This window comes from Mesoplodon mirus, assembly GCF_964341445.2.
Source record: "Mesoplodon mirus genome assembly, chromosome: 1".
NCBI lineage: Eukaryota > Metazoa > Chordata > Mammalia > Artiodactyla > Ziphiidae > Mesoplodon > Mesoplodon mirus.
The window spans coordinates 76670200-76695238 of NC_138976.1; the positions used below are offsets into that span (position 1 = coordinate 76670200).

The 25039-nt window shown below is 47.0% G+C and overlaps 1 protein-coding gene and 1 long non-coding RNA gene across 2 annotated transcripts in view; one reads left to right on the plus strand and one right to left on the minus strand.

Annotated features, from left to right (window-relative positions):
- The window catches only part of LOC309799498, a 110077-nt gene that overhangs the window by 44265 nt on the left and 40773 nt on the right, over window positions 1–25039 (minus strand). The window lies entirely within an intron of this gene.
- On the plus strand, window positions 1483–23611 carry FXN (frataxin). Its single transcript, XM_082613963.1, has 5 exons — window positions 1483–1672; window positions 8696–8793; window positions 12089–12209; window positions 18062–18159; window positions 22037–23611. Exons 1-5 carry the CDS (start codon window positions 1505–1507, stop codon window positions 22197–22199), a joined length of 648 nt encoding a protein of 215 aa, XP_082470089.1. The 5' UTR covers window positions 1483–1504; the 3' UTR covers window positions 22200–23611.

Here is a 25039-nt window from a genome sequence, read left to right on the forward strand (position 1 = left end):
CCCCGGCCTAGTTGTGACAAGCAAAAGTATCTCCAGGGCTTCCCTGGTGGCTCAGTGGTTAAGAATCCGCCTGCCAATACAGGGGACACGGGTTCGAGCCCTGGTCCGGGAAGATCCCACATGCTGTGGAGCAAATAAGCCCGTGTGCCACAACTACTGAGCCTGCCCTCTGGAGCCCGCGAGCCACAACTGCTGAGGCCCGCGTGCCGAGAGCCCGTGCTCCGCAACAAGAGAAGCCACTGCAATGAGAAGCCCGTGCACTGCCATGAAGAGTAGCCCCCACTCACTGCAACTAGAGAAAGCCCATGCCCAGCAACAAAGACCCAACAGTCATAAATAAATAAATAAATAAATAAAATTTATATAAAAAAAAAAAGTATCTCCAGACACTTTACAAGAAGAAATGGTTTCTTCATGCCTAACATCTACATAACAGGTGCTCAATAAACTGCTGTTTAGAATTACTTGAATGCAGGAAAATGTCTCCCAACCAAAAGAATGCCCTGTCAGAGAGCCAGTCAGATTCCACCTCCTTTATCCTGTTTTTCAAGGCCCTGAACAAATGTCCCTTCCTCCGTGAAGACTTCCCTGACTGCCCCCACCCCTAGTTGTATATACTCTCCCATGCAACGCTGACACCCATTTAACACTTGTCACTGTCCTAAGTATTTATATGTGTGTCTTATCTACTCTATTCACAAAGTACCAAGGTGGCTTTGGTAGAATTTTAACACTTTCTATCTCCTCTTCCCACTATCTTACCCATAAAGATGATATTCTCTAGTACACATATTTGACATTTTCTAAAGCACATATAAAATACAAAAGAACTTTCACAGTTCATATTCCTTTGCACTACACTACCTAAGTAAAATTTTATTTTAAAATGTATTAACAACTTAGTATTTATTGTGGACTTAACAGGATCCAGGGCCTGTCCAAGAAAACTTCACATAGATTAACTCATTTTATCCTTATAACAACCCTGTGAAGTAGAAACTTGTATACCCCATTTTACAGATGAGACACAGAGAGGTTAATTAACTTACCCACTGGCCACACAGGTAGGAAGTGGGCAGGGGACATATTTAAATCAGGCAGTCAGTCTCCTGTCCGCAATCTCCTAACTGCTGTAACCTATACTGGCGGCCAAGCAGCTTCAGGACCCCAACCCGTTCACAGCAAAACTACAGCTCCCAAAGCCTTTTGTATAAAATTCGTCAGCAGCGGGTCTAAGCTGAAGTCTCCGAGGTCAGGGACCTTGGTTACGCATTCACTATGTTGCCCAAGAGGTAAGCCCCCTGCTTTGCACGAAACAGGTTCTCTATTTTTGTTAAATGCATAAATAGAGCAACGCAGGGAAGCTCTTCCTGAAGTCTAACTTCTGCTCGTTTCCAAGCCTGCAGAAAAGGGAAGCTTGCGACTGCAGCTGCAACCCGTGACCACCAGGTGGCGCACGGAGTTCCCGGAGCAGGAGGCGGAGCGGCCGCAGATCGCGAGGAGCATGTGGACGTTTGGGCGCCGAGCGGCTGCCAGCCTCTTGCCCCGCTCGGCACCCCCGGGCTCTGCCCAGGCCCGCGCCGGGGCCCCGCGGCCAACGAAGGACTCCCGGCTCTACGGCTGCCGGGGCCTGCGCACCGGGACCGCCGCGGCCTGCACACCGAGCCAGCCCGTGAGTATCTGCACGGGTAGCCACCCAGGCCGCACGCCGGCGTAGCGAGGCCGCGCACGCCGGGCACGCGCACCCGCTCGCTCCAGCTCCCGCGGGGCCGCGCTCAGGCGGGGGAAGGGCGGCGGCGGCCGCCGTGCATTCCCCAGTCTCCGTTTCTCCCGGTTACAGTTGCACTGGCTTCTGCTTTCTGGTGAGAAGACAGAGATTGTAGCCTGCAGTGCAACTGCGGGAACCGCGCCGGCAAAGGCAGGGAAGGCGGGCGGGCATCGGCTCTTAGGGACCTGTGGTGGCTCTAAGCTTGTCACTTCTCTTTGCGAGAACTTTAATAATATATGCCAGGTACTATAATATACATAATATGTATATTATCTATATATTAGCATGCTGTAAACATAGAACTACTTCAGTAAAATAGTATATATCAATATAATATTGACAGTATATAAATATGAGTAGCCATACTGTCAGATTGATGTTTTCAAGCATGGGCTTTTATGAACGAAACGCTTTCAGCGAGCGAGGTAAAGATGTCAAAGTTGTGGAGCACAGTAGCTAGAGCAGCAGGGCTTTTGGATCGGACCTGGGTTCCAAAGTCTGGCCCCTGGACTCAGCAGAGCTCGGGGACGTCGGGGGATCCCAGAACCTCTCTGAGGCCTGCCTTCTTTTTCTGTGAAGGGGAGAGTACCCATTTTGCCGAGCTGGCCTGCAGTTTAATTAACATATGTAAAGTCTTCAGCACTTAATTGCACTTATCTTCCCTCGCGGGGATACAAAGAAACACCTGACCCGGTTACCCCACGACTTGAAAGGAGGAAGCCCAAAGAAAGTCTGTGGGGTTGAAAAGGTTACACCGGAGGATGGAGATGATGTTTAATCAGGGTCTGAAGACGGCAGGGGGCAGTGAGGGGCTCTCAGAGGAGAGAATGGCCTGGATAAAGGCCAGGAAAGCGGGCGACGATCAACTCTGAGTGGCTGGTCCGCTTGATGGATTGTGGATGGTGAAGGAGGCAGGTGAAATCCAGCCCAAATTGTTCACGGAGCTCCGGAATTTAGACTTTAGGCCTACACCTCCCGCTGACGTGTGTTATTTGACCCTGTTTGAAGAAACACTGGGATTGGTTGTCAACACTCAAAGCTGGAATCACGGATTTCCCCCTCTTCTCAGGAAAACTAGGTAGTTATGGCCATGCTGGTCCCATGATCCCCTTCTGCAGAGCGCCCCCGTTTATTACTCTGCTCCTTCTGTGCTGCTCTCACCTGGAGCTGCCCTGACGTGCCATTCCACGCCTGCCTGTGTCCTCGGCAGTTTTTAATTTAGGAGATTGACAAGATATGGCATGGGCTTTTGGACGGTACCTAGTGGCTGTTAAGGGCTGTTGATTCAGAGGTGCACCCGGGAGGTGGGCACTTGGCACATACTGGGATTTGGGCCACTGGGAGGTTGCTAGGTGGTTAACAACCTAGGCTACCCATTGGGCCCCTTTTTCCATAGTTAATCAGGTTGGTTTAACCTGTCTATTCCGCAGTTCCCTTGCACATCTTCAGTACTTGTGGAGTTGGGTGGATGACAGTGACAACTGGGATCACGATCCTGTTTTTTTAAGGCCTTAACTGTCCTCAGGTCGATCCCTAAAGTCCCTTGGACTCCATGTGGGTCCTGATGACTTCTGACCCAAGATCGTTTGGGGAGTTCATTTGGGGACCCTTTTCTCTGGCTTTATTTTCTCTGCTGGCTGCTTCTACTTCCACAGCAGAAATAGAATGGGAGCCACCTGTGCAATAAGTTTTCTAGTAGTTACATTGGGAAGTAAAAAGAAACAGGTGAAATTAATTTCAACAATACATTTACGTAACCTACTATAGCCAGAATGTTACCATGTCAACAGGTAATCAAGACTGAAAGATCATTACTGAGATATTTCACATTCCCTCTTTGTACTCATTCTTCCAAATCCAGTATGGATTTCATACGTCCATCCCTTGTCCATCAGATGTTAAACTGAGTTTACTGTGGAAATACTTGATCTATATTTAGATTTTATAAAATTCACAACTGAAAAAGTAAATTCACACACTTGAGTTGTCCCCAAACATATTTTAAAATTTCCAGTAACCATATTGAGTATCATTTTTAAACTAAAATTAAGTGAAGTTTAAAATCCAGTTCCTCGGTCACACCAGCCATGTTTCAAGTGCTCAGTGGCCACGTGTGTCTGGCGGCTACTGTGTGCACAGCTTTGGAGGTGAGCAGATTTAGCTTCTGATTGTCAATGTTCAGTTCCAGCTGGTCAGCAGAACCCAGAATCCACAGAAATGCCTTGTAAGCCTGCAGCTCACAGCCCTCCACTGCCTGCCTTATTCACCCCGAGGCTTGGAGAAGACCCTACTTCCAGCAGGCAGCCTCCGACCCTAATAATAAGAGAGTGTGACAGTGACAGGGTCTCTAACCTTTCCCCTTTAATGCTGGAGGCAGCTCCAAGGAGGTGATACCTAGGTGCCACTGCTCTTAAACAACTTCAGGAGCTCCTGCTGCAACCACTTCTGCGTACCTCGGAAGGCATTTAGGCATCTATTAATTTTTCTAGAGGGACACGATCGTCACTTATGACCCCATGGCCTTTGCCTGGGTGGGTTATGCCCTACTTCACTCTAAATTCATTGTTATTGTCTTCCACAGACAGTATACATGACTCTATATGTAGAGTCTATACACAAAAGTGTATTTAAAATATCCGTGGGCTTCCCTGGTGGCGCAGTGGTTAAGAATCCACCTGCCGATGCAGGGGGCACAGGTTCGAGCCCTGGTCCGGGAAGATCCCACATGCCGCGGAGCAACCAAGCCCGTGTGCCACAACTATTGAGCCTGAGCTCTAGAGCCGTGAGCCACAACTACTGAGCTTGAGCTCTAGAGCCCGTGAGCCACAACTACTGAGCCCCCATGCCACGACTACTGAAGCCTGCACGGCTAGAGCCCATGCTCCACAGCAAGAGAAGCCACTGCAATGAGAAGCCCGCGCACCGCAACAAAGAGTAGCCCCTGCTCGCCGCAACTAGAGAAAGCCTGCACGCAGCAACGAAGACCCAATGCAGCCAAAAATAGATAATAAAATAAATATTTTAAAAAATATATCTGTATTGTTTAAAGATTAATAACAAACTCCCATGTTCCCACCACTAGGTTAAGAAATTGAATATGGAGTGTTCCAGGGACTTCCCTGGTGGTCCAGTGGTTAAGAATCCACCTTCCAATGCAGGGGATGTGGGTTCAATCCCTGGTCGGGGAACTAAGATCCCACATGCCTCGGGGCAACTAAGCCCGTGCACCACAACTACTGAGCCGGCGTGCCGCAACTACTGAGTCTGCACGCTCTGGAGCCCGCACGCAACTAGAGAGAAGCCTCTGCGCTGCAACGAAGAGCCCGAGTGCTGCAATGAAAGATCCCGCATGCCGCAACGAAGATCCCGTGAGCCACAACTAAGACCCGACGCAGCCAAATAAATAAATAAATATTTTTTTAAAAAAATACAATATTGAGTGTTCCACGAAGGCCTGGTGCTCTTTCTGTTACAGCCTGGTCCTCCCTGAGAGGAATCTGCTATCCTGAATTCTGTCAGGCATCCCCTTCTCAGAGTTTCACCTCCTTGTGTATGTCTCCCTAAAGCATGTAGCATTCATTTAAAGAAACCATTTTGCTGTATTTATTCCGCTGTGCTGTACTCCTGGTGATCAGTGTTTGAGACTCGGCGACACTGATGCACACAGTTGTCATTTATTTGCTTTGTCTGCTGGATAGCAGCCGTTGGGTGAGTATGTCACACCTTGTCCAGGCTCCTCCTGTCACATCCGGTTGAGTCCAGTGAGCTGCTCTTACAGGGGTGCTGCACTGGGCGTGCCCGTGAGTGGACAGGACCTCCTCTTGGGTGAAGTCCTCAGACTGGCATTGCTGAGCGAGGGGCCGGCAGGTATCCCCCTCACTAGATGCCAAGAGTGGTCGTACCAGTTTGTCCTCCCCAGCAGCGGATGAGAGCTGATTCTCTCTTCAGGCTTGTGGTTTGACAGGGCCCAGGAGACTGAGGGGACCCTGGGGTGAAGGCTGGCCTCCCTGCCGACCACCAGGCCAGGCCTTAGTTGAGTCGTGTGGTTCCAGTGCCTGAACTTGAGCCTGTGGGCCCAAGAACTATCTGGTATTTCCTCCAATGTCTCCCATGAGCCTCTGTGCTGCGCTCATGGAGTCACTGAACCCTGGAGACTCGAGTAAGCAGACCCGCACGAGACACATAGTCAGTCCGTTGGCTCCAGGTGATGTGGCCACAGGAGGGGTGGCCCTGGGTGGCTCCCTAGCGTGAAATCCATCTGCCTCCCTTGGGCAAAGGCCGGATTTTGCCTCTCTGACCTCCTACCTCTTCACACTTCTGTTGACATGCTTCAAAATGGAAACTGATGGAACCCTCAGGCCCCGTGTTTGGGATATTTATATCCTCTTGTTGGATCCTCATAACCAGACTGCAAGGCCGGTACCATGATCCCTACCTTCAGAGGAGGAAGCAGAGCTTGGGAGGGTTAAGCGGTTACCCAGGGAATGTTAGATGGGGAAAGCAGGTGAGAGACAAGGCAGGGAGTCTTTGGCAACTGTTCCTCTTGTGATTGTTGAATCAACACAGCTGAATGAAGTCTTCTACTCTGGCTGTGAATGAGTACCTTGCTTTTAGACCAGCCCTCCCACCAGACCATGGAAGATGTAAAATTAAAAGACAAAAACAGGGCCTCCCTGGTGGCGCGGTGGTTGAGAGTCCGCCTGCCGATGCAGGGGATACGGGTTCGTGCCCCGGTCTGGGAGGATCCCATATGCCGCGGAGCGGCTGGGCCCGTGAGCCATGGCCGCTGAGCCTGTGCGTCCGGAGCCTGTGCTCCGCAACGGGAGAGGCCACAACAGTGAGAGGCCCGCGTACAGCAAAAAAAAAAAAAAAAGACAAAAACAGCTGTGTGAAGGTAGCAGAGAGACTGAGACAGCTAGGATCTGAGGGGCCAGGATCCCGGAGAGAAGGGAAATTGACTGAGGTGAGCCCTGCATTCTCAAACACCTCCCCTCCGTGTCTGGAGTCCTGTATCATTCCCAGGATGTGATTCTTTCCTTTGGGGCCCAGACCTTGGGTCCAGACAGCGTGGGTTCCAATCCCAGCTCCCCCACTTTATGTGTGTGTGACTCTGGGCAAGTTACCCTTCCGTGCCTCAGTTTCCTCATCTGTAAAATACAGATACAGTCGACCCTCCTTATTCCTGCATCCTCTACTTGTGAATTCACCTACTCACTAAAATGTATTTCTATCCCCAAAATCGATACTCAGGGCACTTCTGTGGTCATTCTCGGACGTGCACAGAGCAGCAAAAACTGTGAGTCACCTCCACTCACATGTCCCTGGCTGAGGTCAGACAAAGTGCCACTCTGTCCACTTCTCAGCTCCCACACTGGAAACAAGGGTCCTGTTCACTGTCTATCTGGTGGCGCGTTTTTCACATTTTCGTGACTTCCGTTTATAATTTCACTGTTTAAAGTGACCCGCAAGCATCGTGCTGAAGTGCTGTCTAGTGTTGCTCTGTGCAAGAAGGCTGTGATGGGCCTTAGGGAGAAAATACTTGGGTTGGATAAGCTCTGTCCAAAGTGTGAGTTCTAGCGCTGTTGGCTGTGAGTTCAGTGTCAAGGAATCAACAATATATTAAACAAGGCACCTTAGAACAGGAACACATGTAAAACAAGGTTATGCATTGATCATTTGGTGAACATGTGACCTGAGGCTTGCAGGAACCTCTCCATATTTCCCTTAGTAACTTGCTAATCCAGCGTTTGTGGCAACTTTATAGGACATCACTGTCGTGAATAATGACTGTGAATAGTACTTCCCTCATTGGAATGTTATGAGGACTAACTGAGTGCCTTTGTCTAAAGTCTGAGGACGCTACCCCGCTGATGGTGAACACTCTAGAATGTGCTGTGGCGATACTGTGCTTATCACGGCCGCTCTCTCACTTCTCCCTTCTGAGCCAACGTTTGTAAACGGCCATCTGCGTTCTGCACCCCCCTTTCCTCTGCTCACTTCTCAGCCTCCTCCTTTCTCAGCCTGCCCAGGGCCCTGATGGCTCAAGAGAGTAACCACAGCCTCTGCCCCCTTCTCTTAGTGGCAACCACATGCTCTTTGGAGAAGGTGAGCCTTGCCACCAACCTCAGGAAGCACCTCGGTGCCTTCCTGGGATGAAGTCCAGCAGCCCACCTCTCCATCACTCCCCTGCCGTCTCCGCTCGGCAGTACCACCTCTCCCTCCGTCCAGACCTCCGTCCCCTCCACCATCTCTCTAGCTGGTCCGCCTGCCTGGCAGTCATCAGCTCAGACCCTAGTCCTCAGAGCCGGGCTCCAGGACGCTCAGCAGTTACGTATTGCAAGAAATCAGTGGGTCACGGTGTCCCCTGCAGATCGTGTTAGTGAGATCTGTCACATAGCACTGGAGGCACGGCCTGTCTTCTGGACACCTGCTATCTGTTGTTGCTCACTTGAGTCACATTCTAAGAACTTGGCTGACACTTCCCATCGCACCCCCCAACCCCCCTCCACCCCCCCCACCATGCTAACTGCCCCATCCCCGTCCGGAGCAGTGCTGCCAGCAGCGCCTCCCGTGGTGGTGGGTGTGTCCTGTCTGTGCCACGAGCCACATGATGCCACAGGACACCCGAAACATGGCCAATGGGACCGAGGAACTGACTTCTAAATTTTTATATTATTCAATAAATTTACATTTAAATAGCTGCCTGTGGCTTGTGGCTACTGAGTTGGACAGCACAGGCTTAGAGAGAGCCCCGGAGAGCACAGTTTGATGCACTAAAAGAAGGCGAAAAAATTTCCTGAGAAAGATATACCCTGAAAAACTTTAACCTCGTCACTCTCGAATGTAGAAGTAGCGACATTCAAACTGTGCATTAATGGACTGTATGTTGTAAAAAATGGTAACGTTCTTCTTCACTTTGGCTTTTAGAGTCTGAGCCTCTGCTGCCTCAACCAGATCCTGAATGTCAAAAAGCAGTGGGTCTGTTGGATGAATTTGAGGACAACGGGAACTTTGGGTGACGCTGGGTGAGATAAAACACCTTCCACATCAGAGATCTCTTCCTCCCTCTCCCTCTCTCTCAATATACACATACGCACACATACACATACTTTTTTTTTCCTTTTCTCTTACCTTTTTTAACAACAACAACAAAAAAAAATTAAAGAAAACCAAAACCATCCCATAGCAACCCACCCCATCTGCTTTCTCCCTAAGCAGCAGCATTCATAAGCATCTTTCCACATCACTACTTACCCACCGCATTATTTTTAATGAAATAGTATTAAGTTTTATGGACGTACCATAATTCATTTAACCCATCCCCTATTACTGGACATTTAGGTTGTTTCCAGAGTTTTGTTGTTATTCTCTTTGACATCTTAGTAGCTAGGGCAGGCCAAGCGTCTGTAACAAGTAGACCCAAAACTGCAATGGCTCCAACCAGGAGTGGTTCGTGTCCCCGCTCTCTGTCGGTGGGGGGTGGCCAGGCCTCTGTGAAATGATTCAGGGAGCCAGGCTCCTTCCACCTTCCTATCGCCTATCAGCCACTTACTGTCCTCTGCAGGTCGAGGCCAGGTCACCCTGTCCAGCTTCCACTCCACAGAAAGGGACAAGAGCATGGAAGGTCTGGAGGTGACATCTGTCCCTCACTCACATTTTAGCAGGAAGGACTTAGTCCGGGGGCCCCAGCTAACAGCTGGGGAGGCCAGGAAATGTAGCCTAGCGGGTGCCTGGAGGGAGGACGCAATGGGTTCTGGGGAAAAGCTGCAGCCCCCCGCCCTGCGCCTGTATCTGCAGGGACTCTGCTTCCATACACACCCCCAGGCTGCAACCACAGGACCATGCAGTCACTCATCCACCTCGAAGGCCGAGATGTCCAGCGGCACTGGGACAGCCTCTGCCCTGGCTCTGGGGGACTTCCCTCTATGAAACCCTGGTTGGAGACTCTTCCTTGTCTGTCACTCCCCATGGCTGCAGGGGAGGCGGGCGGTGGGACCTGTGACCTCCTCGGGCAGACTCTCTGTCTTCCAGTCCCTCCAGGCAGTCCTCTGAGGTTGGGTGGGACCTTTGCAGGAAGCCCCAAGTCCAGCTTCCTTCTTCAGGGTCTACTTCTGGCCTCTGGGAAGCACACCTTCGTCCTGCCACGCTAAGGACAGCCCACTTCTGCCATGGCCCCCCGTCATCGACAGGTAGCACCTGTCAAGCTCTTGACTTTGGACTTTATGCCTGAGTCATGGGTGCCTTTATGTTCCCCAAGCTCCTCCAGGCACATGTCAACCTCTCCTGGTTCTCTCCAGATCCCCCCTCCATCGGCTGTAGCCGAGGAGAGGGAGAGGGAGACGTCCAGCACAGCCCCACCGCAGGCCCCCCACTCGCCATGTCCTGATCAGCCCTGTAGCCTTCCCCACATTGTGCCCTTGAGGTGGGTGATGGGCTGGGTGGGGGAGGGGCCATACTGCAAACCTCTGTCTTGCACTGACTGACTGGCAGCCACTGGTGTCTTCCTGGGGCCACTTAGAAACTCTCGGATGATGGAGCTGTCCAAGACACCTCCTGTAACCTACAGACATGTCCTCACCCGGGCACAGAAGCTCATACAGGGATGTTTATAGCAATTTTCTTTGTCATAGTTTACACACCATAAACGCCACCATTTTAAAATATACCATTCCGTGGTTTTTAGTGTCCTCAGAAGGTTGTGCAACTTTCACCACTGTCTAATTCCAGAACATTTTCATCACGCCAAAAGGAGACCCCATAACCATTCGTAATCACTCCCCATTCCTCCCTCCCCCAGCCCCTGGCAACCACTAATCTACTTTCTGTCTCTATGGATTTATAGCAATTTAAAAAAATGAAAACATAGTATCTATACAGGAGTGTCTCCAAGTTATAAGTATACAGCTTGATAAATTTTCAAAAACTGAAGATACCATGTAACTCAAGAAATGCTTCGAGAAATAGAATGTTACCAGCCCCTTGAAAGCAAGCCTTCTGCTCACTTCTAGTTATTAACCCCTCCCTGCCCCAGAGTAGCACCATTCTGATTTCCAATAGCATGGATTAGTTTTGCCTGTTTTTTAACTTTATATAAATTATATCATCAAATATAAATATATCTGTATGTGGCTTCTTTCAATCACCATCAAAAGAAGTGTTTCGTCCATATTGTTATATTTATAGACAATTCTGTTTTTCACTGTAGTATTCCATTTTATGAATATATCACAATTTATTTATCTATGGTATTTCCTATGGATACTTGGGCAGTCTCCAGTTTGGGCTGTTGGATAGTTCTGCTATGAACATTCTAGCATGGTGCATGTCTCTTGGTGAACTTGGGTATGCATTTCTTTTTTTTTTTTTTAGAGCAATTACAATATTAAGTATCAAACTGTATTATACAACTCTATATTTCTGTCATCTGAATTTTTTTCAAATCGAAATTGGTTTTGGTCTTTTCACTGCTAAGGAAATTTATATTTGGGTATGCGTTTCTGTTACATAAATGCCCAAGAGTGGAATTGATGGGTCATAGGATATGAATATATTCAATTTTAGTAGAAGTATCAACAGTTTTCCAAAGCGATTGTCCAATTTACTTGCCCATCAGCAGTATCGGAAAGCTCTGGTTACTGCACTTCCTGGCCAACTCTTCATATTATCTGTCTCTTTCATTTTAACCATTCTGGTAGTATCTCAATGTGATTTTTTACTTTGCATTTTCCTGAAGATTAACAAAGTTGAGCCCCTTTTCATATGTTCATTAGCCATTTGGATATCTTTTTTTTAACGAAATCTGTTCAAGTATTTTGCCCATTTTTCTATTGGATTTTCTTGTTGATTTCTAAGAGTTCTTTACATGTTCTAGATATGTCCTTTTTCAGATATATAGAATAAAGATATTTTCTCCCACTTTGTGGTTTGCCCAACAAATTTTAACAACAATGGAAGCAACCTCAGTGTCCTGCTGAAGGGGACAAACTGAATGAATAACATAAGATAAAATACTATGAAAACTGTATGTGCTAATATGGAACAATTTCCAAGACATATGAAAGGAAAACTGCAAGGTGCTTCATTTATATATTTAAAAGATCGCTCATCATAGCTGACTCTGGGATGGGGGCTGCCTATTTGGGAAGAAAGGCTTACTTCTCTGTAAACCCTTTGATGCTGTTTCAATTTTTACTCAGTATATGTTAGATATTTTCCATCAATTTAAAAAATTTAAGTAAAAAATAAATGTGTCCATTAATGTTAATAAAACGGAGCGGTTTGGTGATTGCATGATCGGGGTTGTTTCTATTCCCCTCACAGCCCTCTGGACGATACCACCTATGAAAGACTGGCCGAGGAGACGCTGGACTCCTTAGCAGAGTTTTTTGAAGACCTTGCAGACAAACCTTACACATTTGAAGACTATGATGTCTCCTTTGGGGTACCTATTTGCTTCTTTTCATTCTTCTGTATCCTCCTTAAGAATTTTAGCTCACTAAGATAAAGAATTCCTCTCCAGCAGTATGCGGTTATGGATGGGACCAAAAGACTGGGGTTCTGGTGTCAGCCCTGCATCACCAGGCTTGTGACCTTGGGCAAGTCACTCGGCCTCTCTGAGCCTCACGTTTGCCTAAAAATACAGATTCTCAAGCTTCACTCTATACCTGTGAAGATAAATCAGGGAGGGACCCAGGCATGTGTTTGTGTAGCAAGACGCCTCTCATCATGCAGGCAGGCTAGTTCCTAAGCAGGGTGAGAGATTGCCCAAGATGTATTCAGACTAGACATGGGCCCCACTCCTGGAAATTCTCATACAGTGGTCAGGGTACAGTCCTAGGAAGCATGTTTTTGAAAAGCTCACCTGAGATTCTACTGAGCATCCCTGGGTCTCATCCCTAGAGATGTTTATTAATCAAATAAAAATCGGTCTAGAGTGTGGCCCAGGCCAGGCTTTGGGGTTTTAAAAGTTTTTAGAGTAACTCCTCAGAGGATTCTAATGCAGCTGGGCGAGAACCCCAGGGCTGGATGAAACTTAAGCCCCAAATCCTAGAAGCCAGGGCAGTGCTGGTGTGTATCGACTGGCCACCAGGTGGCAGACTTGAGCAAGGGTCTGCCTTTGGGTTTAGAATTATTGCTTAGGCCTTAGGGAGCAGCCCTTTTTTGCCAGTGGGGGCACATCCCCTGCAGAGGCCAGCCCTCTTGACAGCAATTAATTAATACCAGAAAATGTCAATGAAGAGTGCATTTGGGATTAAATCATGGAATTATCTAGGACAACCAGCTGTCAGGCTAAAGTGATAGAAATGGTATATTGGATATTGCTGTTGGGGGCACTGGATAGAAAAGGACTCCATCAGATGGGCAGGTGTCAAGCTTAGTTGTAAGGACAGTAAGGGACTTCGTGGTAACGAGGCAAGATACGATCAAATGCCTTCCAGGTGGATTCGTTGGTCGCTGTCAGCAGCAGAAATGTCCCGGCAGGGCTGTAGACATGCTTATGCAGGCAGACTCAGAAGGCAGAGCTACTTGGGAACCATTACAAACTGGCCTCTGGAACTTGACCATCTGTGGGATGATTAGAGCTGGGGAAGTTACAGGTCTCCTCTACCCCAGCCTCCTTACCAGGCTCTGTAACTGTGGGGAAACCAAGGCTCAGGCTAAACTCTGCCACACATGCAAACCTTTAGGAACATGCCACAGAAATAGTCACACCACCTGTTCTTATAGGATTAATGAAGCCCCTGCTTGACTCAAACACTTTGCCTGAATGTTTCATTAGAAGCAAAGGTGCCAGTATTCTAGCGGCTGGATTCTGCTTACCTCACTAAGGCAGGCAACAAAAGCTTCTGCTCAGTGGTGGGTCAGGATCTTACCTACCTTCAGAGTGTCTCTCTGAAGAGTGATTCAGCTGCTGCACTTTCCAGAGTCTAAAACCCATTCTTGCAAGGGAAGAGGCACCTGAGTTTTTCTAGCCAATCCATACCATTCTACTCACTAGGGGAGAAATATTTCTAGGAAATCATTTGCCAAGTAGGAAAATCTCTAGTGTAGGTGTATAAGGTTAATGGCATATAGTAGCTCCCTCTGTAGTTTGGACTTCTGAGTACTTTGAAATGCTGTCTACCCTCAGGTGTGAATTCCTGATTAGAGTCCTTCAGATGCTAGAAAACTATGTATTTCACATATAAATCAGTTGAAATTACATTATAGACAGTAGAACACCTGTAACACCATTACTTGAGCTTGGTTGGAGTGCAGTCTTTCCGTGCCCTCAGGGTCCAGTTGGATGTCACCTCCTCTCTGCAGCCCTCCTAGATGCTCCAGGCAGACACCACCCTGCCCTCCTTGCCCAGCACGCCGAGGACGATCACCCTGTGTTGTAACTGTCTCTTTACACATCAGTGCCCAAGGCTACACTGAGCTTGACAGCTGGAACACTGCCCATTCCTGGTCTCCCAATGCCTGGAACATTGCTAAGTACTTAGCGGGGACTTAACGAATGTCGATTCACTGTGTAAATGAAATGAGGCCCACCTCCTTTTCCAGAACATGCTTTCGTTGATGCCACTCAGCACTTACTGCTGTTTTATCCACTTGCTACTGGCCAAATAGGCAAATGAAAGGAATACTCCAGATACACCCAGGCCACGTTTCTTCAGTTTCCTCCTGTGGACTGGGAGACGTGAGCAGCTTCTTGGCTACTGTGTTGTCCATCAAGTGGGGCGGGTCGCGGTGGATGTCAGTGTCTGGGTTCAGGCCTCACTCCTCACTGGTAATGGATAGCAGAGGGAACTGCCTACCAGAGCCCAAGCCCCTCCCGTCACTAGGCAACCACGGAGTCTGCTACACTTGACACTGAAGACCATGAGAAGCACCACACTATTTAGAGAGTTACCTCCAAACTGCCTTCGTTTTTTTTCCCAGGCAGAGCCCTGGCCTCTTAGACACTTAAATGAGAATTTGCTTGCCGCCATGTCCTTCGTTCACTGAGTTGTCTGCATATTATTGCCATAGAGCAGAGGTTCCTTAACCATTTGGCGATCAGGACACCCTGTGAGAATCTGCTCTCCCAAGAAAAACATCCCTGCATACCTATGAGTACATATCAGCTTCCAGAGCTCTATGCAGACCCCTGAAGACCACCTCTGGGTCCTAGGTCACACACCCCTGCTCAGACTTAGCACTTTATTGGATATGGTGACAGAGGGCCTGGCCTAGCATCCTGCATTTGTATTTTCTTTCCGAGAGCGCTTCAGTGAATTATCTGTGAGGGCAGGTCCTTCAGCTGTAAAGGAGTGGTGACAGTAACCTCTACCTCCCCGGGTGTATCTTAGGATTCATTGAAACTGTGTAGGTAAAAGTGCTTTATATTCATTATTCTTATTCCTTAAGGGGAAGTCAGCATCTGTTTTAGGAGTGTGGGAAGCCACATGCACACATGTGAAATCCCCTGACTCAACGTGCCATTCCCATATGTGCCTGTTTCTGCAACTGAGCTGGTGACAACAGAGCCTGAGCCTTGCTATTTTTGCTTCCACTGATACTGCCTGTCGGGAATCAAGCCTCACCAGCTGTGGCCAGGGTCTGTTCCAACTGGTCAGTGCCTGGGTCTCAGCAGCTGCTAAGTACTGCCTCTCTCTCCTGCACTGCCCTGCATTAAAGTCTACCCACTCTCTCAAAGTAGACACTCAGATTGCCCCTTAAGGAATAACACTAATGGACAAAAAACTCTCTTTATTTGTCTACTTGAAGACAGTTGCAAAAGCTTTAAGAACTCCTGGGGAACCAGTAAGACAGCTAGTTTCCCTTCTCTTGCCACTTGCCTTTGGAAACAGCTTCTGGCTCTGTGGGGAAAAACGTCTAATGACACACCACGAACAAGAGGGGGCGTGGTTGAGTGTTGCCTTGCATAACCTTGCCCTCCATGTGGTATGTGTGTGTTATCACAGTGCCTGGTTATCAGCCACTCTGTTCACTCATCCACAATTTTTTTTTAAATTCAGTGATATTTTGTACAAATACTGAAAATGCTAGGATGAAAAGACAGATCTGCTCGCAAGGTGCTTATAGTAGTGGAGCGAAGGGGCAGGTGACCGGCAAACAAGCTAGCAGCTCAGACGCAGTGAGGAAAGCACAGAAGCTGTGGGGACATGCGCGGGTCATGGTCCCAGCTGAGGGGCGTCAGGGTAACCTTCCCAGAAGCACCTCAGCTCACCCATCGGCCCCTCGCCCTCGCACTGTCTCTGAAGGAGGCAGAAAAGATATTGTCCCAAGGAGACGACACAGCTGATGGGGCTTAACGCACATCCCTAGACCTGGCCCCCTGCCTTTTCCGCTGCATCACGCACCTCCCAGGTATAGAGTCAATGCACATTGGAGCATTTAAGGGCCACAAATAGGTCAGATTAGAAGAAATTATGTCTTGATTCTCTGGGCCTCATATCATATGGAAAAATAAGCCATAAACTATATATGGAGGGGGGAAGAAGCGACTGCTGATAGGTACAGGGTTTCTTTTGGGGGTGACGGAAATAGTCTGGAATTAGACGGTGGGGATGTTTGCACACTTTCTGAAAATACTTTGTGGAATGCTAAAAACTACTAAATTATACAGTTGTAAGAAATTTTGAAATAAATGAAAGGTAGTCCTAACAAAATAGTACACGTGGGTTTCAAGAAAAAATGTTTTAAAAAGCAAACTGATGTATACTGTGATCCTAGCCCTGCATTTAAAAACTGGCAGCCAATACCTGAGAGTGAACAGCTCATGTCGCTGATTAATGGGATGGAGAGAGCACTTCGTGTTATGGAAACAGCAGCATCTTATGGACCCGAGCAGACCTGAATTTAAGATCAGCCCTGCCCGTTACTAAGTTTTCTTTATTACCCTGTCCCTCTGTTGTCCTCATCTATAAATTGGGTAATGATTCCAACTCCGATGGTTATGGTCACGGAGGAAGCAGTTGTACACAAAGTGCAAAGCACAGTGCCTGGCACAGAGTAGGTACTGAAAAATAGTAGATGCTATTTTTATTGATGTTTGCATTTTATTTATACCACCTGTATTCCCAATGCCTCTAATTTTGCTACGTTTCTTTTTTAATCAGAAAAAAAATTATTTAAAAAATAACCCAATAGTGTCCTCCCCATCCCATGCCTATCAGTTATATTATTGGCACTTTCTCCACCATGTTTTGTTTGTTTGTTGTTTATTTTTTTCCATACCGCTTGTGGGATCCTAGTTCCCCGACCGGCGAGCGATCGAACCCGGGCGACCAGCAGTGGAAGCACGGAGTCCTAACCACTGGACCACCAGGGAATTCCCTCCACCTTTTCAACAGCTCTTTGTGTTTGCAAACCAACCACAAAACTTTTTCTAAGAACCACTGGGGGGCCCCTTGGTGGACAGGGGCTCTGAGAGGCACAGAGACAGGCTGCCTGTCTGTGGGCTGCGCAGGGGATGGGGGGCAACGAGGCTCCCCGTTCACCAGCTCAGCCGTGTAGCTGTTTCTTTAATATCCTGCCCATTCTAGAGAGACCTCGGGCCTTGGGAGGAAAGGGCTCCTTTGTTGAAAGAGGGTTTTCACATTTAAATGAGCATTTATTGGGCAAAGGTGGACCAGCCAGTCTTTTGACGAACTCAAGGCTCCTATAGAGGAAACTAAAGCTGGAGAGGGGTATCTGAGAAGCTTGTGAGCTTGGGAAGGGTCTGGGAATAAGAACCCCAGTGTGGACTGTCAGCCTTCTGCTGGCAGAGCCCAGGCTACTGCTCTTCTGAGACCAGCAAAGCAGGTGGTTTGATTATTTCCTTCTCTCTTGCCTTTTTTCCTTTCTTCGGTCATGAACTTGGCCTGCCCGATGTTTGTGCTGACTGGGACGTCGGTAGAGTTGGTGTCTCCATTTTTTAATATCTCTAGTATGTTCTGGCTGGTATTTGAGGAACCAAGGCAGCAATAAGGATGCGGATCCTTTCGTTTGCCAGATGCAATACCTCTGACTAGTCACTTAACTAGGGATATTCTCACCTTGCCCACCTCATAGGAAACGAGGAAAAGCACTGTGAGATTTTGTAAGTGTCATTGTGGTTAATCATAGTCTGATTCTGAGAGCAGGGCTCTTTCTGCATTACTTCCTAATTCCAAACACTAAATTAAAGGCAGTTCTTTATGGTGTGTGTTGTGTACCTGTATAAATGCAAAGTGTTGAGATATAACAAAATAGGAGGCAATTATGACACAGTGATAACTTTGTCTTGTTTTATTTTCTTCATGCTTTTTCCATCTGATGCACCAGGGTGGTGTTTTAACAATCAAACTGGGTGGAGATCTAGGAACGTACGTGATCAACAAGCAGACCCCAAACAAGCAAATCTGGTTGTCTTCACCATCCAGGTACGTTCAGAAGTCAAAATCTCTCATTGTTTAGCTTGTTCGAAACAAGACTTTGTGGACCGTATAAGAAGTGTCACCCTCATGTGTTAGCAGCAGTGTAAGTGAACCTTCTCTGATGTTTTACAGCGTGTCTCATGCTCGGTAGGAAAGCTTACTGTGGTTCTGTCACTTCTGTCTGGTGATCATGTGGCTCTCAAAGCAGATACTGGGACGTTAACAAGATGCAAAGTGAAAAATTTTCGGAGCCCACCTTGACAGTTTTTCTCTACTAAATCACTGCCGTGCCTTTGAAAAAGCCACTTTTGCTTTTACAGCATCTGAACAAGTTGCCCTTTGTCTTCAAAGTTTGGCCTCTGGTTCACTTTGAGCATCTCAGTTAAAGGTCAGTTTAATTCCATTTGCAGAATAGGGCTGTGTACTCTGTGGAGGTGGGAAGGTGTTTTGAACAGCCCTTCTAGGGCTTTTCATCCCTCCTGCCTTTTCCATTGATGTGCTTTCAATCTAGTGGAATAAAAGATTGTATTGGAGACAGTCTGTACTGCGTCTCAAGGCCTGAGAACATGCAGGGAGAGGGGGTCCCTCATCCCTCTGGCTGAAGTGGTTGTAAGACAGTAAAAGAGACGCCCACAAAAAGCTCTCAGACCAGCCTTCCTGGTCACTCATTAGCACTTCCAAAGAGAACGCGCTGTGAATTGGGAAAGGCCCAGATATAACCAGCATGGAAGTCTTTTTGCCTAACGCTTTTTGCATTTAAAAAAAAAGTATTTAACTCTTCTCCTGCCCCAGAGTTGACAGCACTTTTAGGCAGCTAATATGATACTGTTTATGGTACTGTAATGTGTGATTCTTCATTCAAGATAAATAAAGCATTAGGCCTCCTTCATCCCAGCCTCGTCTAGGAAGTATGTTATAATTCAAGAAAAACAACTCCAGGGAATCACTTGTCATTTCTAGTGAGGCCCTTATTCACAGATGGTCTTGCTTTTAGATCCAGGTAGTTTACTTGAAGTTTGGCCGGGGTTAGGGGGTGACCCTGGGAGGGCCAATTAGCCTGCTCTCTTTGGCCTCAAACAGTTGCCCTGACCCTAACTGTGGCCATGCACAAGGGCTGCAGTCTTGTCCTTCATCTCAGAGGAACCAGTATGAGAGAAACTGGCTGGATCAGCTCAAATCCAGCCATCAGCTTTGGGAATCAGTGGCTTTGTAAATAGCAGGCAGGGCACCAGAACCAGCTGTGATGGCTCCGCTAACAGAATTCCCCCGTGTTGTATCTTGAGACAGAAAAAGTCCTTATGGCATTTGGACACACCTACCAGCAATGGGATCCTACCGCAGGCATGTTTAGAAAAATCGACTTCTGGATAATAAGAAATTCCAAGAAATTCCAAGTTTTGTTGTTTTTTAAAAATCTGTAATTCATGATGGGAATCTGGAAAGAAAATCTGCCGAGCAGCCATTTACTGTCATGGATACTATGTTCCTCAAAAAAAAAAAAAAAAGAAATTATTTTCCACTCCATTTTTCATGTTGGTCCAAAATAATCCTTCCTAGGGCTGCATTTCTGATATTTGGGAGGCTTTTTAATTGACAGCGTTTCAGGTCAGAGCAAACAGTGGCCTTACCCCATCACCTTGCTTGAGGAGATTGTAGGGTGGAATCAAGGAGAGGTCTGGGTGGACAGCTGGACGTCCGAGGCAGCGTGGAGGGGCCTGGAGGTTCTCACGCTTGCCTGGCATCCTGGCAGCAAATCGGAGTCCAGAGCCAAGGGAACGTTCTCTGGATCTGGTCCAGGTTATTATGCCTTTACGTGTTCAGCTATTTGTGCATATTAAACAAAAGTCCAGTGCTTTTGGTTTATCCCCATTGTTAAGGAAGCGTTCAAACCCCAGCTTTTGGCTGATAATCCAGAAATCCTTGATGTTTTCCTAACCCCCCAAAGATGCTTCCCTTCTAAGCTTTCCTCGTCCCTGGCAAACCCGTCCCAGTCTTGGACTTCGGAAAAGCTCCCCTGAGTGTGCAGGTGGACTCGGGCCCCTCCTTCCCGTGGGCTCTCAGCATCCTCTGCTCCTTTGTCCATCGAGGCGTCATCATGTAGCACCATTAGCTGCTGGCACCGATCTCGGCTGGCCTCGGCCTGCAGCGACTTGAAGCAGGATTTCGGTTCCCGCCCAGAGATTGAGGTCAGGCAGTGGCAGGGAGAGCGCTGGATCCTAGCCACTCGACCACCAGGGACCAGTGGCTAATGACAAGGCCCCGGCCCATCAGCTGTGTAGAAATGAATTTCCACATAGAGACGGAAAGTAGTGAAGCAAGTAAAGTGTTATTAGGAGGAAAAAGAGTACAGTACGTGTGGATAGACACACTTGCGGCTCAGAGAGAGAGTCGCGCCCTTGTGGTAGTTTGAATCACTTTTATGGAGCATTTCTTCCAGGTTTCCTTTAACCGATCATCTTGGTTTGTCTGGTTCTGAGGCCATATTTGGTATATCTCAGGGTCCTCCACTGTGTACGTGTGCATCTCTTAGCCAAGATGGATTCTAGCGAAGAGGCCTATGGGTAGTTGACATCACTTACTATGGGGTGGCACCCCCTCCCTTTTGACTTGCAAGGAGCCTTTCTCTGCATGTGTAGTTGGGAAGGTCTCCTTGACTTTGGGAAGGTCTCCTTGACTTTGAGAATGAGGGATGTGCGGCCTTTTCTCTCTTATCTGGGCAGGGCTCAGCTCTTCTCCCAACTGTCCTGCTATTGATATTTTGGAGTTTCTGTCCACAGGGAACGAACTCCAGGTGCTTACCCTGAGGCCTATCTATCTCCTGCCTCAGCACGTGTCCCCCCCACCCCCCACCCGGCTCCACGAGGCCCAGAGGAGGTGGAATTAATGGGCACACTCTGTGTCCATCTGGAATAATAAGACACGGTGAAAGCTAGCCACACCTGGGTCCACACAAACACAGCGTTCCCAGCATGAAGTGCACGTACGGCTTGTGTTCACTAGATGAGCTTGAGATGGATGAACTAGCCCATCAAACTCTCACCTTCATGGACTTAAAATTGAATTAAGAAAACTATTTTTTAAAATAGTAAATACAGATGGTTGCCAGGGGCTGGGGAGAGGAGTGAATAGGGAGTAACTGCTTAATGGATATGGAATTTCCTTTGGGTGATGAAAATGTTTTGAAACTAGATAGAGGTAGTGGTTGCCCAGTGTTATGAACGTACTAAAATGATAATAATAATGTAGGTAAGGGACAAATCATGTCAGTGGTACATGAATGGCCATCATCTAAAAGACACTGCTGTGATATTTCAGGTATCATATGTGAGTTAGGAAAAGCAAAAGATCAGAATGTGATACATGGAGACTCATCAATAGGGTTGAAATATTTTCAGGTCTTGAGAGGTGTTCTGTGAATTGTACCAGAGGATAATTGTGTAGCTGCTTTTTTTTTTTTTTTTTTTTTTCCGGTATGCAGGCCTCTCACTGCTGTGGCCTCTCCTGTTGCGGAGCACAGGCTCCAGATGCACAGGCTCAGTGGCCATGGCTCACGGGCCCAGCCACTCCGTGGCATGTGGGATCTTCCGGGACCGGGGCACGAACCCGTGTCCCCTGCATCGGCAGGCAGACCCCCAACCACTGCGCCACCAGGGAAGCCCTGCTTTTTTTTTTAATTGGAGTATAGTTGATTTACAATGTTTTGTTAGTTTCAGGTGTACAGCAAAGTGATTCAGTTATATTAAATAGACCCTAAGACGAGAAGTCAAATACATGGCTCGTTAAGTATTACTTTCTAGATCTGCACTGCAGTCAATTTCTTGGTGAGAGTTTCTTCTGAAGGGCTGTTCCCGTGGACTTACTCAGACTGTGTTTTGTCCTGCAGTGGCCCCAAGCGTTACGACTGGACTGGGAGGAACTGGGTGTACTCCCACGACGGTGTGTCCCTCCACGAGCTGCTGGCCACAGAGCTGACTCAAGCCTTAAAAACCAAACTGGACTTATCTTCTCTGGCCTACTCCGGAAAAGGCACCTCCTGCCCAGCCTAATGCTAAAGACATTGAAAGCTCTAAAGCCAAGACCCCAGCTTCGTTCTGCAGCTGAATGGCTAGTTCTTTTCCATTCCTGCTTTTGAGGACAGTTGCATTATGTGTAACGGCTCTGTGAAAAGACCGTGTCACCTCCTGCCCTGCCCCTGAGTTCAGATTTTTAATTTCCGTAGGTTTCTCTGGATTTATTGTCTGATTTCCTCCCTCACGTGATAAGCCCTTATCTTTCGTAATGTCTGTGTGCCCGTACCTTTACTATATAACCTCACAACAAAGAAAAAGAAGAAAGACAAATTCCAGGAGGAGAAATAAATTGGCTTCACCATTCATTCTCTGAAAGACTTACTACAAAAACTGCATGAAGAGTGGCTGGCCAACCTTGCCATCCTATCTCAAAATGAGACTCATTAAAGGGAAGCCTAAAACATTCCTACTCCTCTTGAAAGTGTAAACACTTCTAAGTCCTTTAGTATTGAAGCATCAGTGGCAACTCGGGAATTCTGAAACCGAAGACCATTTTCTGTTAGTGCTTTGTGACTGCCAGGGTGTGGCCCACATGGGGTTAACCTGGGGAGATGTGGTACCGTGTCTTCCATATGTGCATATATATGTACACACACATTTACATGTGTGTGTACATACATATTTTTTAAATTTAAGGGTCAGTATAGAATAAGCTATTGCAACACTGGTCTGCAGATGCAAAAAAATCTCCCAAAAGCCATCTCTGTAAGCTCATGGATATAGTATAATAAATGAGGTCATGGAGCTGATGAGGTGCTTGGTAAATTGTGAAAGCCCACGTAAATGAAAAGATGTTGGTGTTAATGAAAGGAACCCTGCTCTTACACTTGGCCCAGCCCAAAAGTAGTTGTCTGTCTCTGGGCAAGTTTCTCAAACTCCCTGGATCTCTGTTTCCCCGTGTTAACAGAAAGGGTTAAACTGGATAGAATATAGTCAATTCCCAATTTAGACATTTAGTGGTCCTGTCAGGCAACTTAACAGGCCAGCTTTAATTCCCTCTAGTAGAGGAGATGACAGTGAACAGTTTTTTTTAAGCTATAGAGTAAGTATATGGTTTTGAGTTTTGTTCAACTTGAATTTCAGTTGAATTCATGTTCAAATAATCATCTTTTATTGTGCCATTACCGTGCTAAGCCTGGGCTGTAGGCTGAATGCTAAGGTGTTGATCCTAACCCCCCAATCACAGCCCTCATAAATGAGATTAGTGCCCTTATAAGAGAGACCCCAGAGAGCTCCCTCATCCCTTTCACCATGTGAGGACACAGCGAGAAGACAGCTGTCTATGAACCAGGCAGCAGGCCTTCACCAGACACCCAGTCTGCTGGGGCCTTGATCTTGGACTTCCCAGCCTCCAGAGCTATGAGAAATAAATTTCTGTTTATAAGCCATCCAGTCTCTGGTATTCTGTTACAGCAGCCCTGATGGACTAAGGCAGCCTGCTATACCATATGACCTCGTTTGAATTGTTACTGACCTGCATTTTACACATGAAGAAACCAGGGCTCAGGAACATTAAAACTCGCCCAAAGTTAGGCTCCTGTTCTGCTACTTCCTTACTAAAGCAAGATTTATTAGTGACTAGTCTATGCAAATCTATAACAAAGGCTTTTGCGGTAGGAAAACCAAAAACACATTCCACTGTGGAAAAAAAACTCTTAACAATAGAACAATATAAACATGCTAAATGAGTATTTAAAATATAGTCCTTTTTCAAAAATAGATTATTTTTTAGTCCAGTGGAAATTTGTAAGTGGGGTAGGTCAGTACCAGTGAAAAAATAAATCGTGTGTGTGTATATGTATCTCTTGCTTCTAATGAAAGTTTCGTTGTCCCTCATTTACCTAGAACTCAGTTAAGTGGTGCGCTCTCCCATCTGGGACACAAAACTTAAAGAAGTATTTAATTGGGCTGTGGTAACATGAAAATGGAAATTAGGGACTGTGCTCTTAATCTTTTCCTTGTGCAGGCTTTCAGGCCTATTTACTTCTATTTACGTACAATTCTAACTGGTTTAATTATTTATATTCTAAGACCCTGGGAGATTCCCATTTAAGGCGGCGAAAAGACTGCAAGCACAACAGCAGCTGGGGGAGGAATAAAAATCATGCTCTGACAAACTGGAAGAGCATCACGGTGTGTGGCCAGTGCCCCCCATACATCGGACCCTGGGAGCATCATCTCATCTCTGGTATCACCCGTATGAAGGATGAATTCTCAGGAAAACATTGTAAATGTTCAGTATTGTTTAGCATAATAATGTTAAGGGGGCAAGAAAATACATTACATAATTTTAGAAAGCTTTCTATTATGTTTCGCTTCCTGAGTGGATAGACCCTTTGCCACTAGAAAATAAAACCATCCAGAATGATTTATTTACCTCTTTGTGAAGATACAGAAAAGCACTGGGGTACGTAAAAGAGAGCCTGAGTTTTTTGGGGTTCTTTTTAATCAGAGTTTTAAAAATTTGATCCAAACTCTGCCACTTAGCTTGTTTGTTGACACTAGCCTCAGTTTTCTTGTCTGTAAAATGGAGAACCTAACCTGTGGCACCTGGGCCATGTGCAAAGCAAACACATGAAAAATACTATCACATGTGCAGCATAATTTCATATTCAGATTTGGGGTTTTCCCCCAAAGTATGATTTATGACATCCTCTACTCAACCTCAAACTTAGTCAAAACACTTATTTTGGTTATCTTGGTGATGGATTCTGATTCCCTGGAACAATTTTTCTTGCCCCTTAACAGTACTTGTATTTTACTCCATCTTTTGCATAGCTTCTAAAACTAATAAGCCAACCTTATGTTTGACAGTT